This window comes from Vicia villosa, linkage group LG5 (genome assembly GCF_029867415.1).
Source record: "Vicia villosa cultivar HV-30 ecotype Madison, WI linkage group LG5, Vvil1.0, whole genome shotgun sequence".
Taxonomy (NCBI): Eukaryota; Viridiplantae; Streptophyta; class Magnoliopsida; order Fabales; family Fabaceae; genus Vicia; species Vicia villosa.
The window spans coordinates 108,439,397-108,456,581 of record NC_081184.1 but is presented as its reverse complement, the minus strand read 5'-3'; the positions used below and the strand labels follow the sequence as shown (position 1 = coordinate 108,456,581).

At 35.0% G+C, this 17,185-nt stretch overlaps 3 protein-coding genes across 3 annotated transcripts; all 3 read left to right on the top strand.

Moving 5' to 3' along the window:
* Positions 1-479: 479 nt before the first annotated feature.
* On the top strand, positions 480-1,202 carry LOC131605139 (uncharacterized). Its single transcript, XM_058877532.1, has one exon. It carries the CDS (start codon positions 480-482, stop codon positions 1,200-1,202), a length of 723 nt encoding a protein of 240 aa, XP_058733515.1.
* A 36-nt stretch (positions 1,203-1,238) lies between these two features.
* Positions 1,239-2,484, top strand: LOC131605138 (uncharacterized). Its single transcript, XM_058877531.1, has 4 exons — positions 1,239-1,468; positions 1,802-1,949; positions 2,033-2,167; positions 2,242-2,484. The coding sequence occupies exons 1-4, from the start codon at positions 1,239-1,241 to the stop codon at positions 2,482-2,484; spliced, it is 756 nt and encodes a 251-aa protein (XP_058733514.1).
* Positions 2,485-3,425: 941 nt separating this feature from the next.
* On the top strand, positions 3,426-9,750 carry LOC131601980 (uncharacterized). Its single transcript, XM_058873917.1, has 7 exons — positions 3,426-3,578; positions 3,805-4,186; positions 4,905-5,059; positions 6,568-6,663; positions 8,080-8,336; positions 8,738-8,958; positions 9,206-9,750. The coding sequence occupies exons 2-7, from the start codon at positions 3,830-3,832 to the stop codon at positions 9,581-9,583; spliced, it is 1,464 nt and encodes a 487-aa protein (XP_058729900.1). The 5' UTR covers positions 3,426-3,578; positions 3,805-3,829; the 3' UTR covers positions 9,584-9,750.
* Positions 9,751-17,185: the final 7,435 nt, after the last annotated feature.

Sequence of the window (17,185 nt, the reverse complement as noted above, 5' to 3'; positions counted from 1 at the left end):
AGATTAGGAAATTCCCTTGTTTTCGAGGATATCTTTCCAATCATGTTTTAACCTTTATAAAGGAAAACTCATGACTCATACACATTCTCTAGATCTTAAAATCTCTCTCTCTCTCTCTCTCCCTCTCTCTCTCTCTCAATTAGATCACTATGTTAATTGCCACAATATTTACTAGTACACCCCTTATTTCTAAGTGTATTTTCTTACATTCATAGAACTTGAACTCAATATTTTACTAAGTTTTACTCAAAACTTGAACTCCATATTTATTATTTTGAATTATATTTTGGTAAGAACGAAATATCTTTTGTGTCCAATGATACAAATTAATCACTCAATAAATTGAAATAAAAAACTCAATACTTGGTAAATAATTCAAATGGTAAGTAATTTGAAATTAATTTGGATACACCTTAAAGAATTAAAGGTTTTATATGAATAATTTCAGAGACTCCAGTAGCAAATTTTATCACCGTGTCATGAAGGAAAGGAGACGCAAAAATTGTATTGATTCTTTACCGCCGCCTTACGGGACAGTGAACTCGGAAGAAGGGGTTAAGGAGGAGGTTAGGAGGTTATTTTCAGACGAGTTTGTGGAAACTGACTTTGATAAGCCAACTCTTGATGGTATCAATTTTAATTCTATGACTGTTGTGGATAAGGAGTTGTTAGAGGCATCTTTCTTGGATGTTGAAATCAAGGAAGTTGTGTGGAGTTTTGAAGGATCTAATAGCTCGGGGCCAAACAAATATAATTTCTTTTTCATTCGGAAGTGTTGGAAGTTCCTCAAAAAGGATTTTTATAAGTTTTTCAATGACTTTCATGGAGGATCCGATGTTTTTTTCAAAGCGACCATCTCTTCTTTCTTGACGCTCATTCCTAAAAAGTATAATCCCTCAAATCTCGATGACTATAGAATTATTTTCTTGGTAGGATGTTTATATAAGGCTCTTACTAAACTTTTAGGGATTAGGCTCAAATACGTTGTGTTGGCAAAGTTGGTGTCTCATTGTCAAAGTGCATTTGTTCTGGGTAGGCATTTGTTGGACGATGTTCTCGTGGCTAATGCGGAGGTGGATTTTGCTTTGAAGGAGAAGAAAAGTTATTTGTTATATAAGGTTGATTTCAAAAAATCTTATGACAAAGTAAGTTGTTATTATCTTAAATACGTCTTGGTCAGAATAGGATTCAGGGATAAATGATTAAGTTGGATGGACACAACGGTTTTCTAAAGTCATATGTCTGTTTTGGTGAATGGCATCCCGACTAAAGAATTTGTGGTGGGAAGGGGTCTGAGGCAAGGCGATCCAATCTCCCCTTTCTTGTTTGTGCTTGCGGCTGAAGGTTTAACTAGATCGGCAAGAAGGACTAAGGAGTTGGGTGAGTTTTCCTGTTTCAACGTTAAGAGTTCGTGCAAGGTATACTTTCTACAATTTGCGGATGACACTTTGATGGTGGAAAATGGCGGGTAAAAGCATATATGGGCCCTTAAATAGGTGCTTAGAGGCTTCGAGTTTGTTTCATGTTTAGGGGTAAATTATCACAAAAGCAAATTGATAAGTGTAAACATTAGCTCTCGTCTTCTATATGCTCTAGCGAATTTTCTTTCTTGTAAAATAGAAGGAAGTTTTTTTTCTATTCCTTGGTATTCAGATTGGTGCAAACCCGCGTCATATTTCCTCTTGGCGGAGTTTGATTGACAGGATGAAGGTGCGTATTTCTTGTTGGACAGGTCGATTTTTAAATTTGGGGGAGAATAACTCTATTGAAATCTGTGTTGTGTAGTTTGTCTCTTTTTCAGCTCTCCTTTTTCAAAGAGTCGGTTTCAGTTTGTAAGAAGATTACGAAAATCCAAAGCAATTTTATGTGGGGAGGATTGGAAGACAAAAGGTGTATTCATTGGATTCGGTGGGAGAAAGTTTGTTCGTCGTTCGTTAAGGGTGGCTTGGGTTTGAAGAATATTGAGGAATTCAATTTGGCATTGCTTTTAAAATGGAAGTGGAGAATTTTGACAGAAGATAATTCTATGTAGAAGGACATTCTTAGAGCAAGATACAATGGTTTTCTATCTGTTATTTTTACTGGAGCGGGAGCGTCGGGGAGAGGGCCAAAGTTTTCTTCTTGGTGGAAGGATTTGGTGGTTCTAGAAAGGAAGAATTGTCCCGAGGTTTTCATTTGGAATTGCGGTGTTTCTCTTGGCAGTGGGACTGCTATGTTTTTTGGTTTTCTGTTTGAGTGCAGAACCAGTCGTTGAAGGAGTTATTTCTGGCCATGTTTGCTTCCAGTTCCTATAAGTACGCGACAGTTGCGGAAATGGGTGGGTTTTCTTTGAATCGTTGGTTTTGGGGAGACTTAGGTTTGGAAGGCCTGTTATCTACCAAGTTTAGGGCATATCAGTATGCCCTTCGGGCTGTTTTAGATCAGGTTTCGCCGATAGCAAAAGTTGCGGATTCCGTTTTTTGGAGGCCTAACGGTCTTAAATAATACTCGGTTAAAAGTGGATATGATTCCATCATTTCTTCACCGTATCGTGATCTTGCAGTCCCTTCTTTCGACATCGCGTTCTCTTTTCTTTAGAAATCGAAAGTTCCCTTTCGGATCAAGGCTTTCGGTTTGAAGTCTCTACATAATAGGGTGGCATCGAAGGATAATTTATTTCGCAGAGGTATTCTTTCTCTTCCTCATAATCCTCTTTGTGTTCTTTGTTCTAATGTTGAGGAAACCTTACCTCACTTGCTTTTGTATTGCGCTATTTTGGTTTCTGTTTGGAAAATTGTGTCGGATTGGGTTTATTTTTCGTTTTGTCCATGGGATTCTATTAGGGGCAACTTTCTATCTTGGATAGATTTTTTAAGTTTAAGAAGGTTAGAAATCGGAAAGCTAATTTGGTGTGGTCGGCGGTGTGTTGGTCGTTGTGGTAGACGAGGAACTCCATTGTTTTTAACAATGACGCGGGTGTGGTCTCGAATATCGTTTGAAACATTAAGTTTTTGGTTTAGAAGTGACATTTTATCGATGAAATTTCTTTCTCCAAATATAATCTTTATGAGTTTTGCAAAGCTCCTTTGTGTTATTTAGTTTAAGTTTCATTTGGATTGAAATTTTTCCTGTTTCTCAAATTATATCTCGTCTTTTGTAATCGGGTTAGAGTATCCCTATTACTCTATTATTAAATCCTTGCTTTAACCCAAAAAAAAAAAGAAAAAAGTCACACCCACATATAATTTTTTAGAAATAATTTTAGATAAAGTGGAATATTCAATGTTTCCTTTTTTGATCAAAACCCTTTTTATATGAATAAAATCCTCTTAATAATAAGACAAATAATTTGGAATGGTCCAACTAATTTAACAACACATTTAATTCTCTTTCCTATCCATCAACGTTTCAATCAACAGATCTCCACCGTCCACGTAATCATATAACAGCTACTATAGTTCTCTAATTAAATGATGCCACTATACAACTCCGACTTAACTCGGAAACTGAAAGCGAAGAAGCATCCAGGTGGAATCGGCGACTAACGAAGATTAACTCAAATCGCTCACATTTTCAATTCATCTTTCTCCATAAATCAGGTTAACTTTTCATTCAGATCTTCATCGATCCCAATTATATTGATCGAAACCAATTATAGTTAATACTATTTGATCAATCTGTTTCCAAATTTTATCAATTTTTAGCATTTTCAAAGATCATGCAGTTTAAAACCATGTTTTGTAGGTATAATTGATTGTTGTAACTTGATGAAAAATTACTTTTTTTGTTTGTTGTTGTTGTTGTTGTTGATGTGCTGCTTGGCAGAGAAACTGAATTTCCTTCAGTTTACATGGGAGAGAGGGTGGATATGTCTAAATCAAGCATGAGTTCTAATTCTAAACAAAACAATGCTATCACTGGGAAAAAATCGTACGAAAAACAGCTTGTTGCATCGCGTCCTAAAGGATTTGCACAAAGATGTTATGAACCCCTTGTTTCATTGAGGCATGGTGACTTTAGGACTACTGCAGGGTGTGCTGCATTATTTTTAGTTAAAGTTGCTGCTTTGGAGACTGTAAGGAGGTTCTCCAAGAGTAGATGCCCGTGTCTGTGGCAAGGCCTGCAGGGGCTACAAATCCTTGCCTACACACCAGTTCAATGGTTTCAGAGGTGGGCTGGATTCAGGGGTTTGGTCAAAAGCATGCAGGTTTGTCATTATCAATATCACAAGGTCTCAATATGTTATCTCAGGAAAACTATATGCTATAAAATTGCATTATTTCAGAGTAGCATCATTTTAGAAGTTGTAAAAATTGCTATGTCACTGATAATTGTGTACTTCTAGACAGTATTGTCAAATAGCAACTATATCGTCTCTATAGCACCATTAGCTGAACTTGACCAAATCACTATTGTTCTGCTTATGCTATTGAGTACAAAATATGGTCAAATAGTGGCTTTTGCGTCACTGTAACTCTGCAGCATAACGGGATTTGAGCAAACTGCTATTTTCCACTATCCATAATTGAAAAAGTTGCTTCTCGACCATTTTTGTTCCAGAAAGTTTTATGTTTGTTATTTTTATGTATTGTGCATTTTTATTGAACTTGTCGTAAATTGATTCTTTTTCCTTTTCATCATTTTTGTTATATATGGAAAAGATTGCAATTCCCTTTGTATCGACCAAGGAGACTGTTTTTAAGAGCTATTTTTGCCTACAGTGTTATTTCATCTTTATCATAAGATATGCAATTATGATATTATATTTCCCTAGAGCTCATTTCCTGTTAAGGTTATGGAGTGGAGAATAAGATTGATTAACAAGCTCCCTTTTCTGTCAAGTTGTTCACTGTATTTTCTCCTTCTAATATCCCAAACTCAGCTATGTTTATGAAGCAGATAGTTAATACTCTCTTTGTTACCAGGTACTATCAAAACCATTAATTGTCCTTTCCATTGCAACAGCCTTTACTGATCAACTAGAATGTAGTGATGGAACCTCAGACTATAATGCTGACTCTCGTGATTCAGAAATATCTGCAGCAGAACCATCTCCTGTGCAGGATAATTTGAATACTAGGTATGATTTGAGGCTTCTTACTAAGATTTACACATGCAATTTATAATTGTTATGATGTGATTTTAAAGACTTTCTTTTTGAGCTTAGAATAACATAATTTTCCACGTAAGAACTATGATGAGTAGATTAACATTTGCTTATCAAGTTATTATAAAAAACTCTTGGACTATAGTTGCTAGAGGGTTACTTGTCTAATTGAGGATCATTTGACATTAACCTGGCAGGGAATTGATAAATTTCGCATCATAAAAACCTGACATGCAACAACCAAACTGAACCTTGGACCATCCCATATTAAGAAGATTTGAAATGCCGCTTGAGTTTCTGTTTCCAAACAATTTTTTGAGTGAAATTAGAGTTAATGGAAAACTATTATCTTTATGTTTGGAAGGATTCTTTCAGGTTCTTATGTTTCTAATTAATTTACTTGAATCCCTGTTTCTGAAATTTCTTTGAATGAACATTATAAAAAATAAGAATCACAACATTTGAGAAATTGAAGAACATACCGTTCAGAGAAAAAGTAAGATAAACCTTTTTTGTATATTTCATAAGCTAAAACTCTGAATACAAGAGAAACTATAGCATGAAATTCATAGTGAAGTAATTTAACTGATTACAGAACTGGTTAATTTTACTTGAGTTATGTCCTGAACTGAACTCTAACAAAATTTTGTATTCTGTTACTCAACTCTCCAATTGATCCAAGTGTTGACCAAGTACTGAATCTGAAAACAGATATGGTGCAAAATCTATAATTACTGATTGGCCATACCGAACCAGTTTCTACAAGTTTTCCTGAGAATGAAATTTTGTGCATTATTTCAAACTTGGTGCAGTTTGCAGGATTTAGAGTGTAGCTGAGTCTTGTTGTTTTGCATATCATTTAGAAAATCAAAATGCCTAAATCTCTCATAATATCTCCTACCTAGAATTCAAACATCAATTAAGAATGAAACAAGTGTGTAATCTGATTTATTTGTGGCTTCCATTTTGGGAATTCTGGTTTCATATAATTAAACACACATGAACCAAAAACCCTTCTATTATGAGAAGTTTGTCTTTTTATTTACATATGACATTTGGGATATGTACATTCCACGTGTTTCAACATAAAGTTTTTCAATAAAAATACCAATTGATAAAAACAAAATATGCGTCCCTTTATATTTGAAAGAATGGAGGCTTGTGATGTATTTCTCCAAAAGTAATGTAGAACGCTGGTGTTTATTGAGCCAATAATGTACAGGACTGACCCCAAATCAACCTTAGTCTTTTGGTGTTGGTGCTTGTTTGCACTATAAATATCAGTCAATCTCAAGTAATGACTTCTGTTGAGATCCCATATCAACTAGAGATATGCCCAAGATAGTCCTTATAAGGCTTGGATAATCCTCACCTCTTGATTTAGTGTTAAGGTTGAGTTTGTGATTGTTGTATAGGGCTTGTCAAGAGCTCTCTTTGCATGCTTCTTTTGTTCTTGCTAATACTTTTCTCTCCTTTTTCAGTGAACTCGAGAAAGCTCCTGAAGTTTTAGAATATGAAAAATGGTTGACTCAACTCGATCAAGAGCTGGAAAATCAAGGGATTAGTTTACCTGAAAGGTACTGGTAGTTGATGGTTTTGTGCTTAATTGTGCTATTCCGAAAAAATGCCCTGACATGATACTGTCATAATTCTATTTAAAACTAAGCTACTGGATTTTCATACAATTATACTCATTTTGTATTTTTTATTGGTAATGTAGATTTACTCCTCCTGGCTCCTTGTTTGGAAAGGAAGAAAAGCAGAAAATTATAACTTATTTGCAATAGTATCTAGTTTCCTTTCACAATTGAGTGTGTTAATTATTTTCATTGAGCGGGTATCATTCTATATAATCTCTTAGAATATTCATCACATTCAACGTAATCACTTTATTCATCTATTCTCTGCTTGAGACAGTAGTGGTTTGAGAGTCTTTGCCGGCTACTTTGCCGGAGTGTTATTGGTGCTTTCTAGGGTTCCTTGTTTTCTGTTGATGGTGGTTCCGAGCGACTGAGATCTAACCTTTATTCCTCTGTGACTGGTGTTATCTTTCATTGCTACTTCTTCTCTTGTAACATGGTTTGGTTGGGGTTGTTATTCATCTCTTTGATGTTGTTTTTGTTTGTTTGCTGTATCTGACTAGAACTATCAAAATGGGCTCGGCCCATTGGGCCGGCCCACGAGCCCTATATTTTATCGTGGGCCGGGCTGCAAAAATCTTTAAAAATACAACCCTATTTTTTTGGGCCAGTCCAACGGGCTTATGTTTTTCATGGGTCGGGCGGGCCAAGCGGGTTTCGGGCTGACCCATTAAAATAAAATTTTAAAATAATTTTAGTTTACTTTGGAGAAAAAATATTGAACTAAGGTATAATTGCATTAGAGTATTTCAATTGAAAAAGAAAAGTTAAAGAGGATGAAGATATGTTTAAAGATGATATGGTTAAAGAAATAGTTGTGAGATAAAGAGAAATTTTGATAAGTATTAGAGATAATATTCAGTTTCTCTCTACTTTTACATAGATATCTTCGTGAGATTCGTATATATGGATGTTGACTTGATGAATATTTTAAATATCAATTAACTAAGTTTATCATTACTCTCTACTTATTTTATGTAGCTTTTATCCATTACATCCTTTTTATAAATTTAAAATTATAATATTGAAATAATTTGAGCATCCTCTTTTTGTGGCGGTAGCTTGTTTGCTGTATATTAATTTTTTTTTTTAAAATCACTTTATTCATCATCAACTCAGGGATTAAGTACTTATGCAATTGTAGAGTGGTAGATAGTCCAGCTATTACTAATCATTGAATTTTTTTTTGCCAATGTCCTATATATTCTTATTCCCAGTTTGTATTGTTGCCTTTCTTGAGGCGTTTCAAAATCTTGGCCTGAGGTTCCTTACTAGATAGCAATAGCATATTTACTTGCATATTTCTTGGTTTCTCCTGTTGCAGTGGACCATGATTTAGTGGTATTTGTGCAGAATCAATGATGATGAGCTCCACAGATTTTACGAAGCTTCTAATAATGACTTTTCATGCTTCCTTACCTCAATCAAGAAGACAATACATTGGCGGGAGTATTATAAAATCCTTTCTGTTGAAGAGCTGGAAATGTGGTCAAATATGGTGTTCTGGCATGGATCTGATTTGTTGCACAGACCTTGTCTCATTGTAAGGCTTGGGATGGCTTGCAGCTCATTGGCATCCCAAGACAGACCTCAATTTGCTCGGGCAATTGGTATGTTTTTCTTGATGAGCTAAACGAGTGGGTGGGTAGCTTTCATTTGCTGACAACAATATTTCTTTGTATTTGTCTTAATGTATTAATTAATAATATAAACAAGTTGTTGATACTTACAAATCAACAATTTAAAAAAAAAAAAAGAAGAGCTAAATGCATTAAATTTGATTATAACATTTTTAGTTTTTTTTTTTAGTAGATATATAAATAAACTGTTCAATTTATATTTTTAAACAGCAATATTAATATTTTATATAATTATAATAAATCAATAAATATGCAACGGTGTCAATGTCTTATATTTTTTCCTTTTGTAGTGTCCGGCTTGTATCACGGGTTCGTGCTTTATAGCTTTTCATGCTTTAGTGTAATGCATAACCAATGGTTTTTTTCTTCAGTATCACAGGTAGAATATGGAGTCTTGCACTTAGTTGATAGAGACAACCCTCAAATTACAGTATTGGTGGACTGTGAAGGGTTATCCCCATTGAAAGTTCCTATGCAAATTCTGAGATCTTGTTCTTACATTCTGCAAGATCATTTTCCTAATCGGCTTGGTTGTTTGTTTGTCATACGACTTCCAGCATTTGTTCGTGTTATTGCCCATACTTTTTTACAGGTAAGCTCTTTCCATTTAATTAGCATAAAAAATGGAACATAGTCTCTGAAAAAAACAGATGGAATTTATTCGTGAAGTTGTTGATCATGAAGTGTATGGGCTATTCCATAAATTGTTTGGCTGAATGCAATTTCACTTATCCTTATGGTGCTTCAAACACAGAACAGATTTCTTTGTTTGGTTATGAAACTATCACATGGAAATTTGTGCTTTCTTAAATGTACTAATTTAAGCATTTGGATCATAGGTTATAAAGCCAGTTACAAAGAAAAAGTTGAAATTAGAAGGAGACATGTACAAGAAGGTTCTTTATGACAATCTACCGACCATACCATCGTATCTTGGAGGCGACTGCACATGCGTGACTTGTTCTAAAATGGGCAAGCGGAATATGGTGCAACTTCATGAAGCTGAGACCAGCAGCAGTAGGGTTGTTAGGGAGGACGATGTCAGTGACAACGAGGATTTGCCATCACTGTGTCTGCATCCATCTATTGAATTAGATGACCGTCAAAGCTATGAGAAGTTTTTGAGAACTGCTATCATAAGTGTTCTGGCATTTTGGGTTGCCATAGCTCTCGGTAGTGCTGGAATATATGGACCTGGTTTGTTACCACGTAGTTAGCCAAATTAGTTTTATTTCCCCTAGTTGAAATAAATCTGTAGAGAAAAGCTCTAGTGTGTTTTGTCTTTGTGAATTAGGAGAGTTGGCAATGTTTCAAATTCTATGGATAAAAGATCTCCAGATTTGGCACAGCAGCAATAAAAAGGGCGCGTTTGATGGTTTTATAATTTTATTTCACTTTAAAATTATACTACATCAGGAAATTGCTTCTACTATATATAATCTTATCCTAAATTACTAGATTAGATGTTATTTAGTATTTTGATGGGATTACTGTATATATTTTTACAATTAATATAATAAAATAGTTATTTGTTTTGGACTGGACCTATGGCTGATCCACCGTCGAGCACAACCTGACCCATTTCTATGTCGAGGACGGTCCAAAGTGCTGGTCTAATCCGTTGGGACCAGTAGAGAACGCGCTCCCCATGTGCTCCTCACTCGAGGACATGTCACCAACTGCCTCTCGTTTCGCGTGACTGGCGAAACCGTCTTGTCCTTCATAACGGGCAAGTTCATCTAGGATCTGGGAATTGCGGGGCAGGTGACCCAATACGATGAGCACGTGTTGCTCATCCTTACTTTCACGTAGGAATCCTGGCAGTAATTAATTTTGGGCCTGAACATTCAGTCCATAATGGAGATCATTGGCTAAGCGTTGGAAGATTATAAATACCATCCCTGCATGAGGGTCATGTATTCAATTTTTTACCCTTTCTCATTTACCTCTCTATCCGAACTGACTTAAGCACCGGAGTGTCTGCAGGTACACTCCATTCCTCCGTTGATTGTTCAAGTCTACGGATGTGCTGTCGGCCATCCATCTATTCTGATCGACCGGTAAGATCATTATTATTAAACAATGATGAAATAAAAGTATATTAAAATTTAATTATTTAATTAAAAAAATTTAATTTATAGTATACAGTTAAATATTAAATAAGTGAACAAATATGTGTTTATAAAGAGTATTTTTACTAATCGGGCGAACTTGGGACAAGTGTAGTGTAGATATCAATGTCTCTACTCTTACTTTACTTTGTTTGGACGATAAGAGAAAATAGAAGGCAAGAAAATAAGAGGAAAGAATATTAAAGGAATGAAAGTGAATGAAAAATGAGATGATTTTTAGAAAAAAAATTGGAATAACCAAGTTTTTCGAATTAATTACTCAAATAACCAAGTTTTCAAATTATTTACGCAAATAACCATGTTTGGAAACTGATTATATTGTAGGCGTCACTCCATGTGGCTCATATGTACAAGTGAAAAGCAAAGCGCCACCTCATGTGGCTTCTATACGGGAATGGCTCCTATGTGTATTTTTTTTGTTTTTTTTTTAATATTAAAAATTAACAAATAATGTTAAACATTAACAAAAAAAACTATTATTTAAATAAAAAACCATTCCAATTGGAGAATAAAGAAATTATATATTTTAATGTCCAGGATCACTATAACGGCCACAGTTCCACGCCGCGGTGTTCTCCTAACTCGTTGACCTACAACCCTTTGAGTTTCCTGTTGTGTCTGGATCAATGGCACTCTCCTAACTCGTTGACCTGCAATCCTTTGAAGTTCCTCTTGTGTATGGGTCGATGGTCCTTGTAATTAGGGGTGAAATGGGTCAGGTCCTCCTGTTTGACCCGCCATTTTTGTCGGGTTGGGATGAATTTTTGGCTCGGTACCTTAAGCTGGTCCGCCCCGCCTAATCCGCTTAAAAAAACTGGCCGAGGCGGGGCGTTGCAGATTTTGTCTGCGGGTTTTTTGGTAAAACATTTTTTTTACTTAAAATTAAAACAACTTTAACTATAAAAATGACACTCTTCTCTTAGAATTATGTTAATTGAATAGTATTCTAAATTATTATACAGGCAACTTGAATTATAATTGTAACGTTCTTTCTAATACATGTGTTGATTGTAAAGTTTGAAATAAAAGAACAATTGTATGGCATACAGAATTATTAAGTTGTTAATACATTAGCTCACATGTTTTCTTTAGAAATAGAGGTTGCTTTTTAGAAAACGAAGAATTTGATTAGTGCATACGTATGACAAATTTAAAATTTAACTATTAAAGAATCAGTCAATATAAGAATGAATCTTTATGATGTATACAGTGGAAAATTAAGGTGTTGATATTTTATGCACTGTGATTAGGGATGGCAATTTGGCCCATCCCCAGTGGGTACCCACAAAAAACTCCATATCGGGTAGGGTAAATACCCATAAAAATGGGTATGGGCACGGGCACGGGTAATTACCCATTAAAATATGCGGGTATGGGTGCGGGCACGGGTACTTTACTACCCAACCCGCCCCATACCCACACTACATATTTCTCTAATGTCATTTATATTATTATATAAAAATGTATGATTCTAATTTTTTTTTTAAATATATCGCTATTAAATCATTACACATTTTAATAAAAGTGTTTATTTGTTTCTTAACTCAACAATAACATACATAATTTTTTTAATATTGTTAAAAAGACTTAAATTATATGATATTTTGTAATTAAACGATTTAATTTTACTATAAATGCGGGTAAACGGGTACGGGTATGGGCATTGAGGTACCCACAGGGTACGGGTACGGGCATGAATATTGATACCCACGCGGGTTTGGGCTCGGGTACGGGGATTTTTTTAAACTGCGGGTATGGGGACGGGTACTATAGTACCCTGCCCAAACCCTGCCCATTGCCATCCCTAACTGTGATATTTTATGCAGTGTAATGGTTATCATTGTTTATCTGGTGTAAATTCTTAATTGTGTTCTTTTAATAGCTAGTTTTTAAATAGAATTTGAATGATATGTATAATTTATTTATTTTAATACTTTTTTTTATTGTGCTTGAGTTTATTTCATTACTTTTTGTTGTAATTGGTCTTTACTTATTTATTTTTTTGAATTGTTTGGACTTAAGACATGTTGAAGTTCTATTATTTGTTGTTAAACAAAAATATTTTCTCAACCTCTTTGGTATTAATTAAAAAAAATTGTAAGTTATGTAGTAAATCAAATTGTAAAATAAAAATTGGCGGGCAGGTCCGTCAACTCGTTAGTAAACGAGACGTGCTTGACTTTTGAGCTCAGACGTCTAAGTTGGCCCGCCCCACTTTTGGACTGGATCAAACGGCACATGCCTAAACGGGGAGGGCCGTCCGCTTTGCCACCCCTACTTGTGATACATCAATGCGCTAAGCGTCAATGTAATCCATCACGTCACCATATTGTCTCGAAAACCCGCTCTCAAAAAGTCGGTTGCCCATGCCATCAAAGCTTTGTCGTGGTGGGGGTGGTGGGTGATCGAAGGTTGATCGGCAGTACTGGTCAGTTGAATCGGGTTGGAAAAGAAGCAATGTTTCTCGTGGTGTATTGAAGACATATGATCGTTGGGAGCGGGTTGGAAAAGAGTCCATGTTTCTCGTGGTGTGTTGAAGTCATGTGTTTCTCGTGGTGTGTATTCTCCAATAGTAATGTTTTTTTATTTAAATAGTAGTATGTTTTTTTTTTGTTAATTTTTAATATTATTTAAAAAAATGCACATAGGAGCAACTCATGGCTCATTTTCAGAAAAATTGCACATAAGAGCTACATGGGATGACGTCTTGCTTTTCACTTGTACATAGACGCCACCTGAGATGGCGTATACATAAAAAAAGGTACATAGGAGCCATGTGGGGTGACGCCGACACTATAACTTGTTTTCAAGCATGGTTATTTGGGTAAATAAATGGAAAAGTTAGTTATTTGGATAATTAATTCGAAAAAGTAGGTTATTCTAGAAAAAATTTATGATTTTTAAGTTGTTTTGTAGGAGAAAAACTCAAAGAAAAGAAAGACACATATCTTTGTAAAAAGACGAAAGTAATCTTTAAATAAAACAAATTAAATATAAAAAGAACATTATGTCCTCTTTAAAAAAATTATATATTTAAATTTTAATCATTCTTTTAAATATATATTTTTGGTCTAGATTTTTCTTTATTTTTTATTAATTATTTTTGTTTATATGTTCTTTAATTTATTATGAAATTTATTTTGCTTAAAAATATAATATTATATTTATAGTATGTCATTGTTGTGGTACTTAAATTTTTTTTAAAGACTTTATGAATCTTCCAGAATCTCATATTTTTTAATCAAATCTTTAAGGATTAAAATCCAGTCTGAACTGTCAGAATGTTTTGGTATAGGATGTCACAACAATTGGCAGAACATTTGTCAAAACACATAACAGTTGAAACTGTTATGACAGTTGGTCAAAATGTTTCAACATCTTGCTCAACATTAGTTGAGAACCATGTTTTAGCAAAATTAATGCCAACACAAAACCATGGAACTAACAATGTATTCTTTGCTATCCGTTGGCATTGAAAAACCAAGAGGAAATGGTGACCTGGGTTCGCTCAAAATAGGTCTCGTAACTGCATGATTGACAGGGAGGTTCCTGTTGGAGTAAGCCCGAGAGGCCAATACTTTTTGTACTTGTATCAAATTATTTATTAATAATAAAAGACATTTCTTTATTATGTTTGTTTTTCCAAAATGATAAATTCCCTAGAATAGCTAGTCCATTTAATGAAATGTTAAGTATGACTTAATCGTGAGATTCCATTAAACATAAGGACATTATGCTTAAAGTATCTCTAATCGAGCTTTATTGGGCAGTGAGATAACATTAAAGCATTAAGACTATTATGGATATAGACTGATTATCACATCTTATGGATCATGGATAAGGAGTTATCAGTTCTTAACGTAGGTATCAATAGTAGGACTGATATTTATATTGGATTGACCCGATATGAGAGTATTACATATAATGTTATGCAAAATGTCATAAGTTATTTTCATGGTGATATTGGTGTATACCTCCCTTCAACTTGAAACCACTATGGACCCTAGATGTAGAGTCGAGTACTTTATTGTTGATCAAACATTGTTCGTAACTAGATGACCATAAAGACAGTTGATGGGTACTCCACAAAGCATGATGAGGGACATGAGTGACTGTTGACGTAGTAAAGCGGCAAGCGAAAGATTGGAAGTATTTTGGGATTTATCTTGTCCATAGAGAACGATGCAAGGGAAAGAATGTCATTCAACGATTTTCGCGTTTCTGAGCTTGGGTTAAAATGAATTAAAAGTAAAAAGTATATACAGGAAAATAAATATATTCTTCGGAGAGAATGACTTATCAGGCATGAATATATATCGTCACAAACTTAAACCTATCAATCAGTTGCACTCAACCTACAATATTTGTCAAAATCATTGTGTATCTCTCACATCAGTGCCCATTTCCGCAACACCTACGAGACGTGTCACAACCAAGTTTATGTCTAACACAAAGTTTCCAGAACAACTGTATTCTTGCGTCGGCGATCTCTCGCACGAAACTCAAACACGAAAGCATTAAGCTTCAATACAAAAGTGATTGTTAGCTCTGACCCTATCTCTAGAATCGAGAAACTAACATATTTCCTTCCCTAATCGAGACTTGTGATGTCTATTTCTATAACATCCCAAATCCAAACATAAATACAAAAAGATCAAGGAAAGCAACAATATTGTTTTGTAAAGCAGATTTTATACAACACCATGATAAAAAATATACATATGTTCAGAGTAAATATACAAACAAAACCCAATAAAAGAGAAATACACAAATAAGAAGAGAAATAAATCAAACATCTCACGGGTTGTCAGTTTCGATTGATGAGAAATCCACCTCCGATCATCCACATGCAAGACCCGATTATTGTTTTCTTAGCTAATCTAACCTAAGAATGAGATTGATGGAATTGGGACAAAAAACCCCTGAAACCATGACCTAAACTATGTTGAAATGAGAAAGATATAAACAAAATTCTCGCAGTCGCGCTAAGTGGGCTCATCGAGCTTAGCAGGCTGGCTTTATTTAACACATTAAACCGCCTCTGGAAAATATCTGGATGAGTAAAAGTGACCGTGCTAAGCGGACTTCGAAAGCTGGCTCAACCTTTGCTAGAAAAGTATTAACGGGCTCAGACCTTATTCTCTCCAAAATTGCGAATTTGAAGTCGTGTCTTCGACACTTTATTGCTCGAAGCTCCAATATGCACCAATACCTATAAAATGAATAAAAAATGTTCAAATGGTACATAAACGAATCAAAACTCAAATAAAGCACAATATGTACAAATATAACGAAAACTTACACATTTACGCAGAAGTTGAGGAAATAGAATCGATAAGTATCGCAAAACTATATACAAAAGTAACTATAGTTTGGCACTTATCAGTGACCTAGATGGAATTTTCCCATCATGCGTAACAGGATAACTGGATAAATGTATAAGGGCTCACTATTGAACTGGACAAGGGCGACACGGTTCATGCCTTGTGTTCATATCGCGGAAAAAGTTTTGTCATGTCATATGACATTTTCGTGACTTGGGTAGAAGTGATGTGTTGCTAGATACCGCTCGCTATTTATTATGTTAAATGCGTGATTTATATAATTGCCAACGTTATGGGAACCTACCGAGTCACACACATAAGGACAAATTAATGAGAGATTGAGTAAATAAGGAATACCGTAAGGTATGGTGCACTTAAGTGAATTGTAGAACACCATAAGGTACAATGCACTTAAGTAGAATATGGAATTTGGTAAGATACCACATGCTTAAGTGATATATGGTACACCATAAGGTATGGTGCATGTGCACTTAAGTGGGTTTTTTAACTTACAACCCACACAAGTGGTTCTATAACTAGAACCCTTGTGCAGAAGCATTCTTACTTGATGAAATTTTGGTCTGTAAAACCCTACCCGTATTTTCTTTCTCTTTCTCACTCAAAACTTCAATCGTAATAGCTAGTACTAAGACTGAAGGCACTCTGTTAGTGCGGACTGAGTAGAGGCGTTGTTCTTCATTTAATGCTTGTGATCTCTCATTCGATTCTACGCCAAAGATTTTAATCGCCACAAGAGGTAACCATTTCTATTACTGATCATGCTCATTCATAATGATCACTAAAGGAAAATTTTTGTTTTTCGCTGCGCATTAGATTGCAATTTCCCTTCAGTCCCGTGGTTGTTGTGGGGGGAATTGACGATATCGTTGTCATCGACTGCAGGTGCAGTTGTTCGAACATGGGACAAAACAACCGCATTTCTAGTCAATGACGCGACCAGTGGTTCCACTGAATTTTGAGGATTGTTCTGTGGGTTAGAAGTTGAGTTATCCATATTTGGACGTGTCATTTTAGGTAAAGATTTTCCACTTCTTAAACGCATGCATATACAAATATTAAGAATATTTTATGCACGAAGAACAGTTCACAAAGAAACACACAATGATAAAAAAAAAATAAAGTTTTGATAGTTTAGCACAAAAAGGTCCTACTGAGCGTGCCAATTCATTTACCGTGAATTTTAGCAAACAAACGATAGTCTTTAAAAAGGTTACTTGCAGAATCGACTAGTTAATTCTGGAACATATGTGCATAAACTCTTGTAATTTTATTTGAATGTATGGTATGAGATAGAAATCCACTCTAATTCCTATGACGATTGAAATTGTAAAGTTGCAAAAAA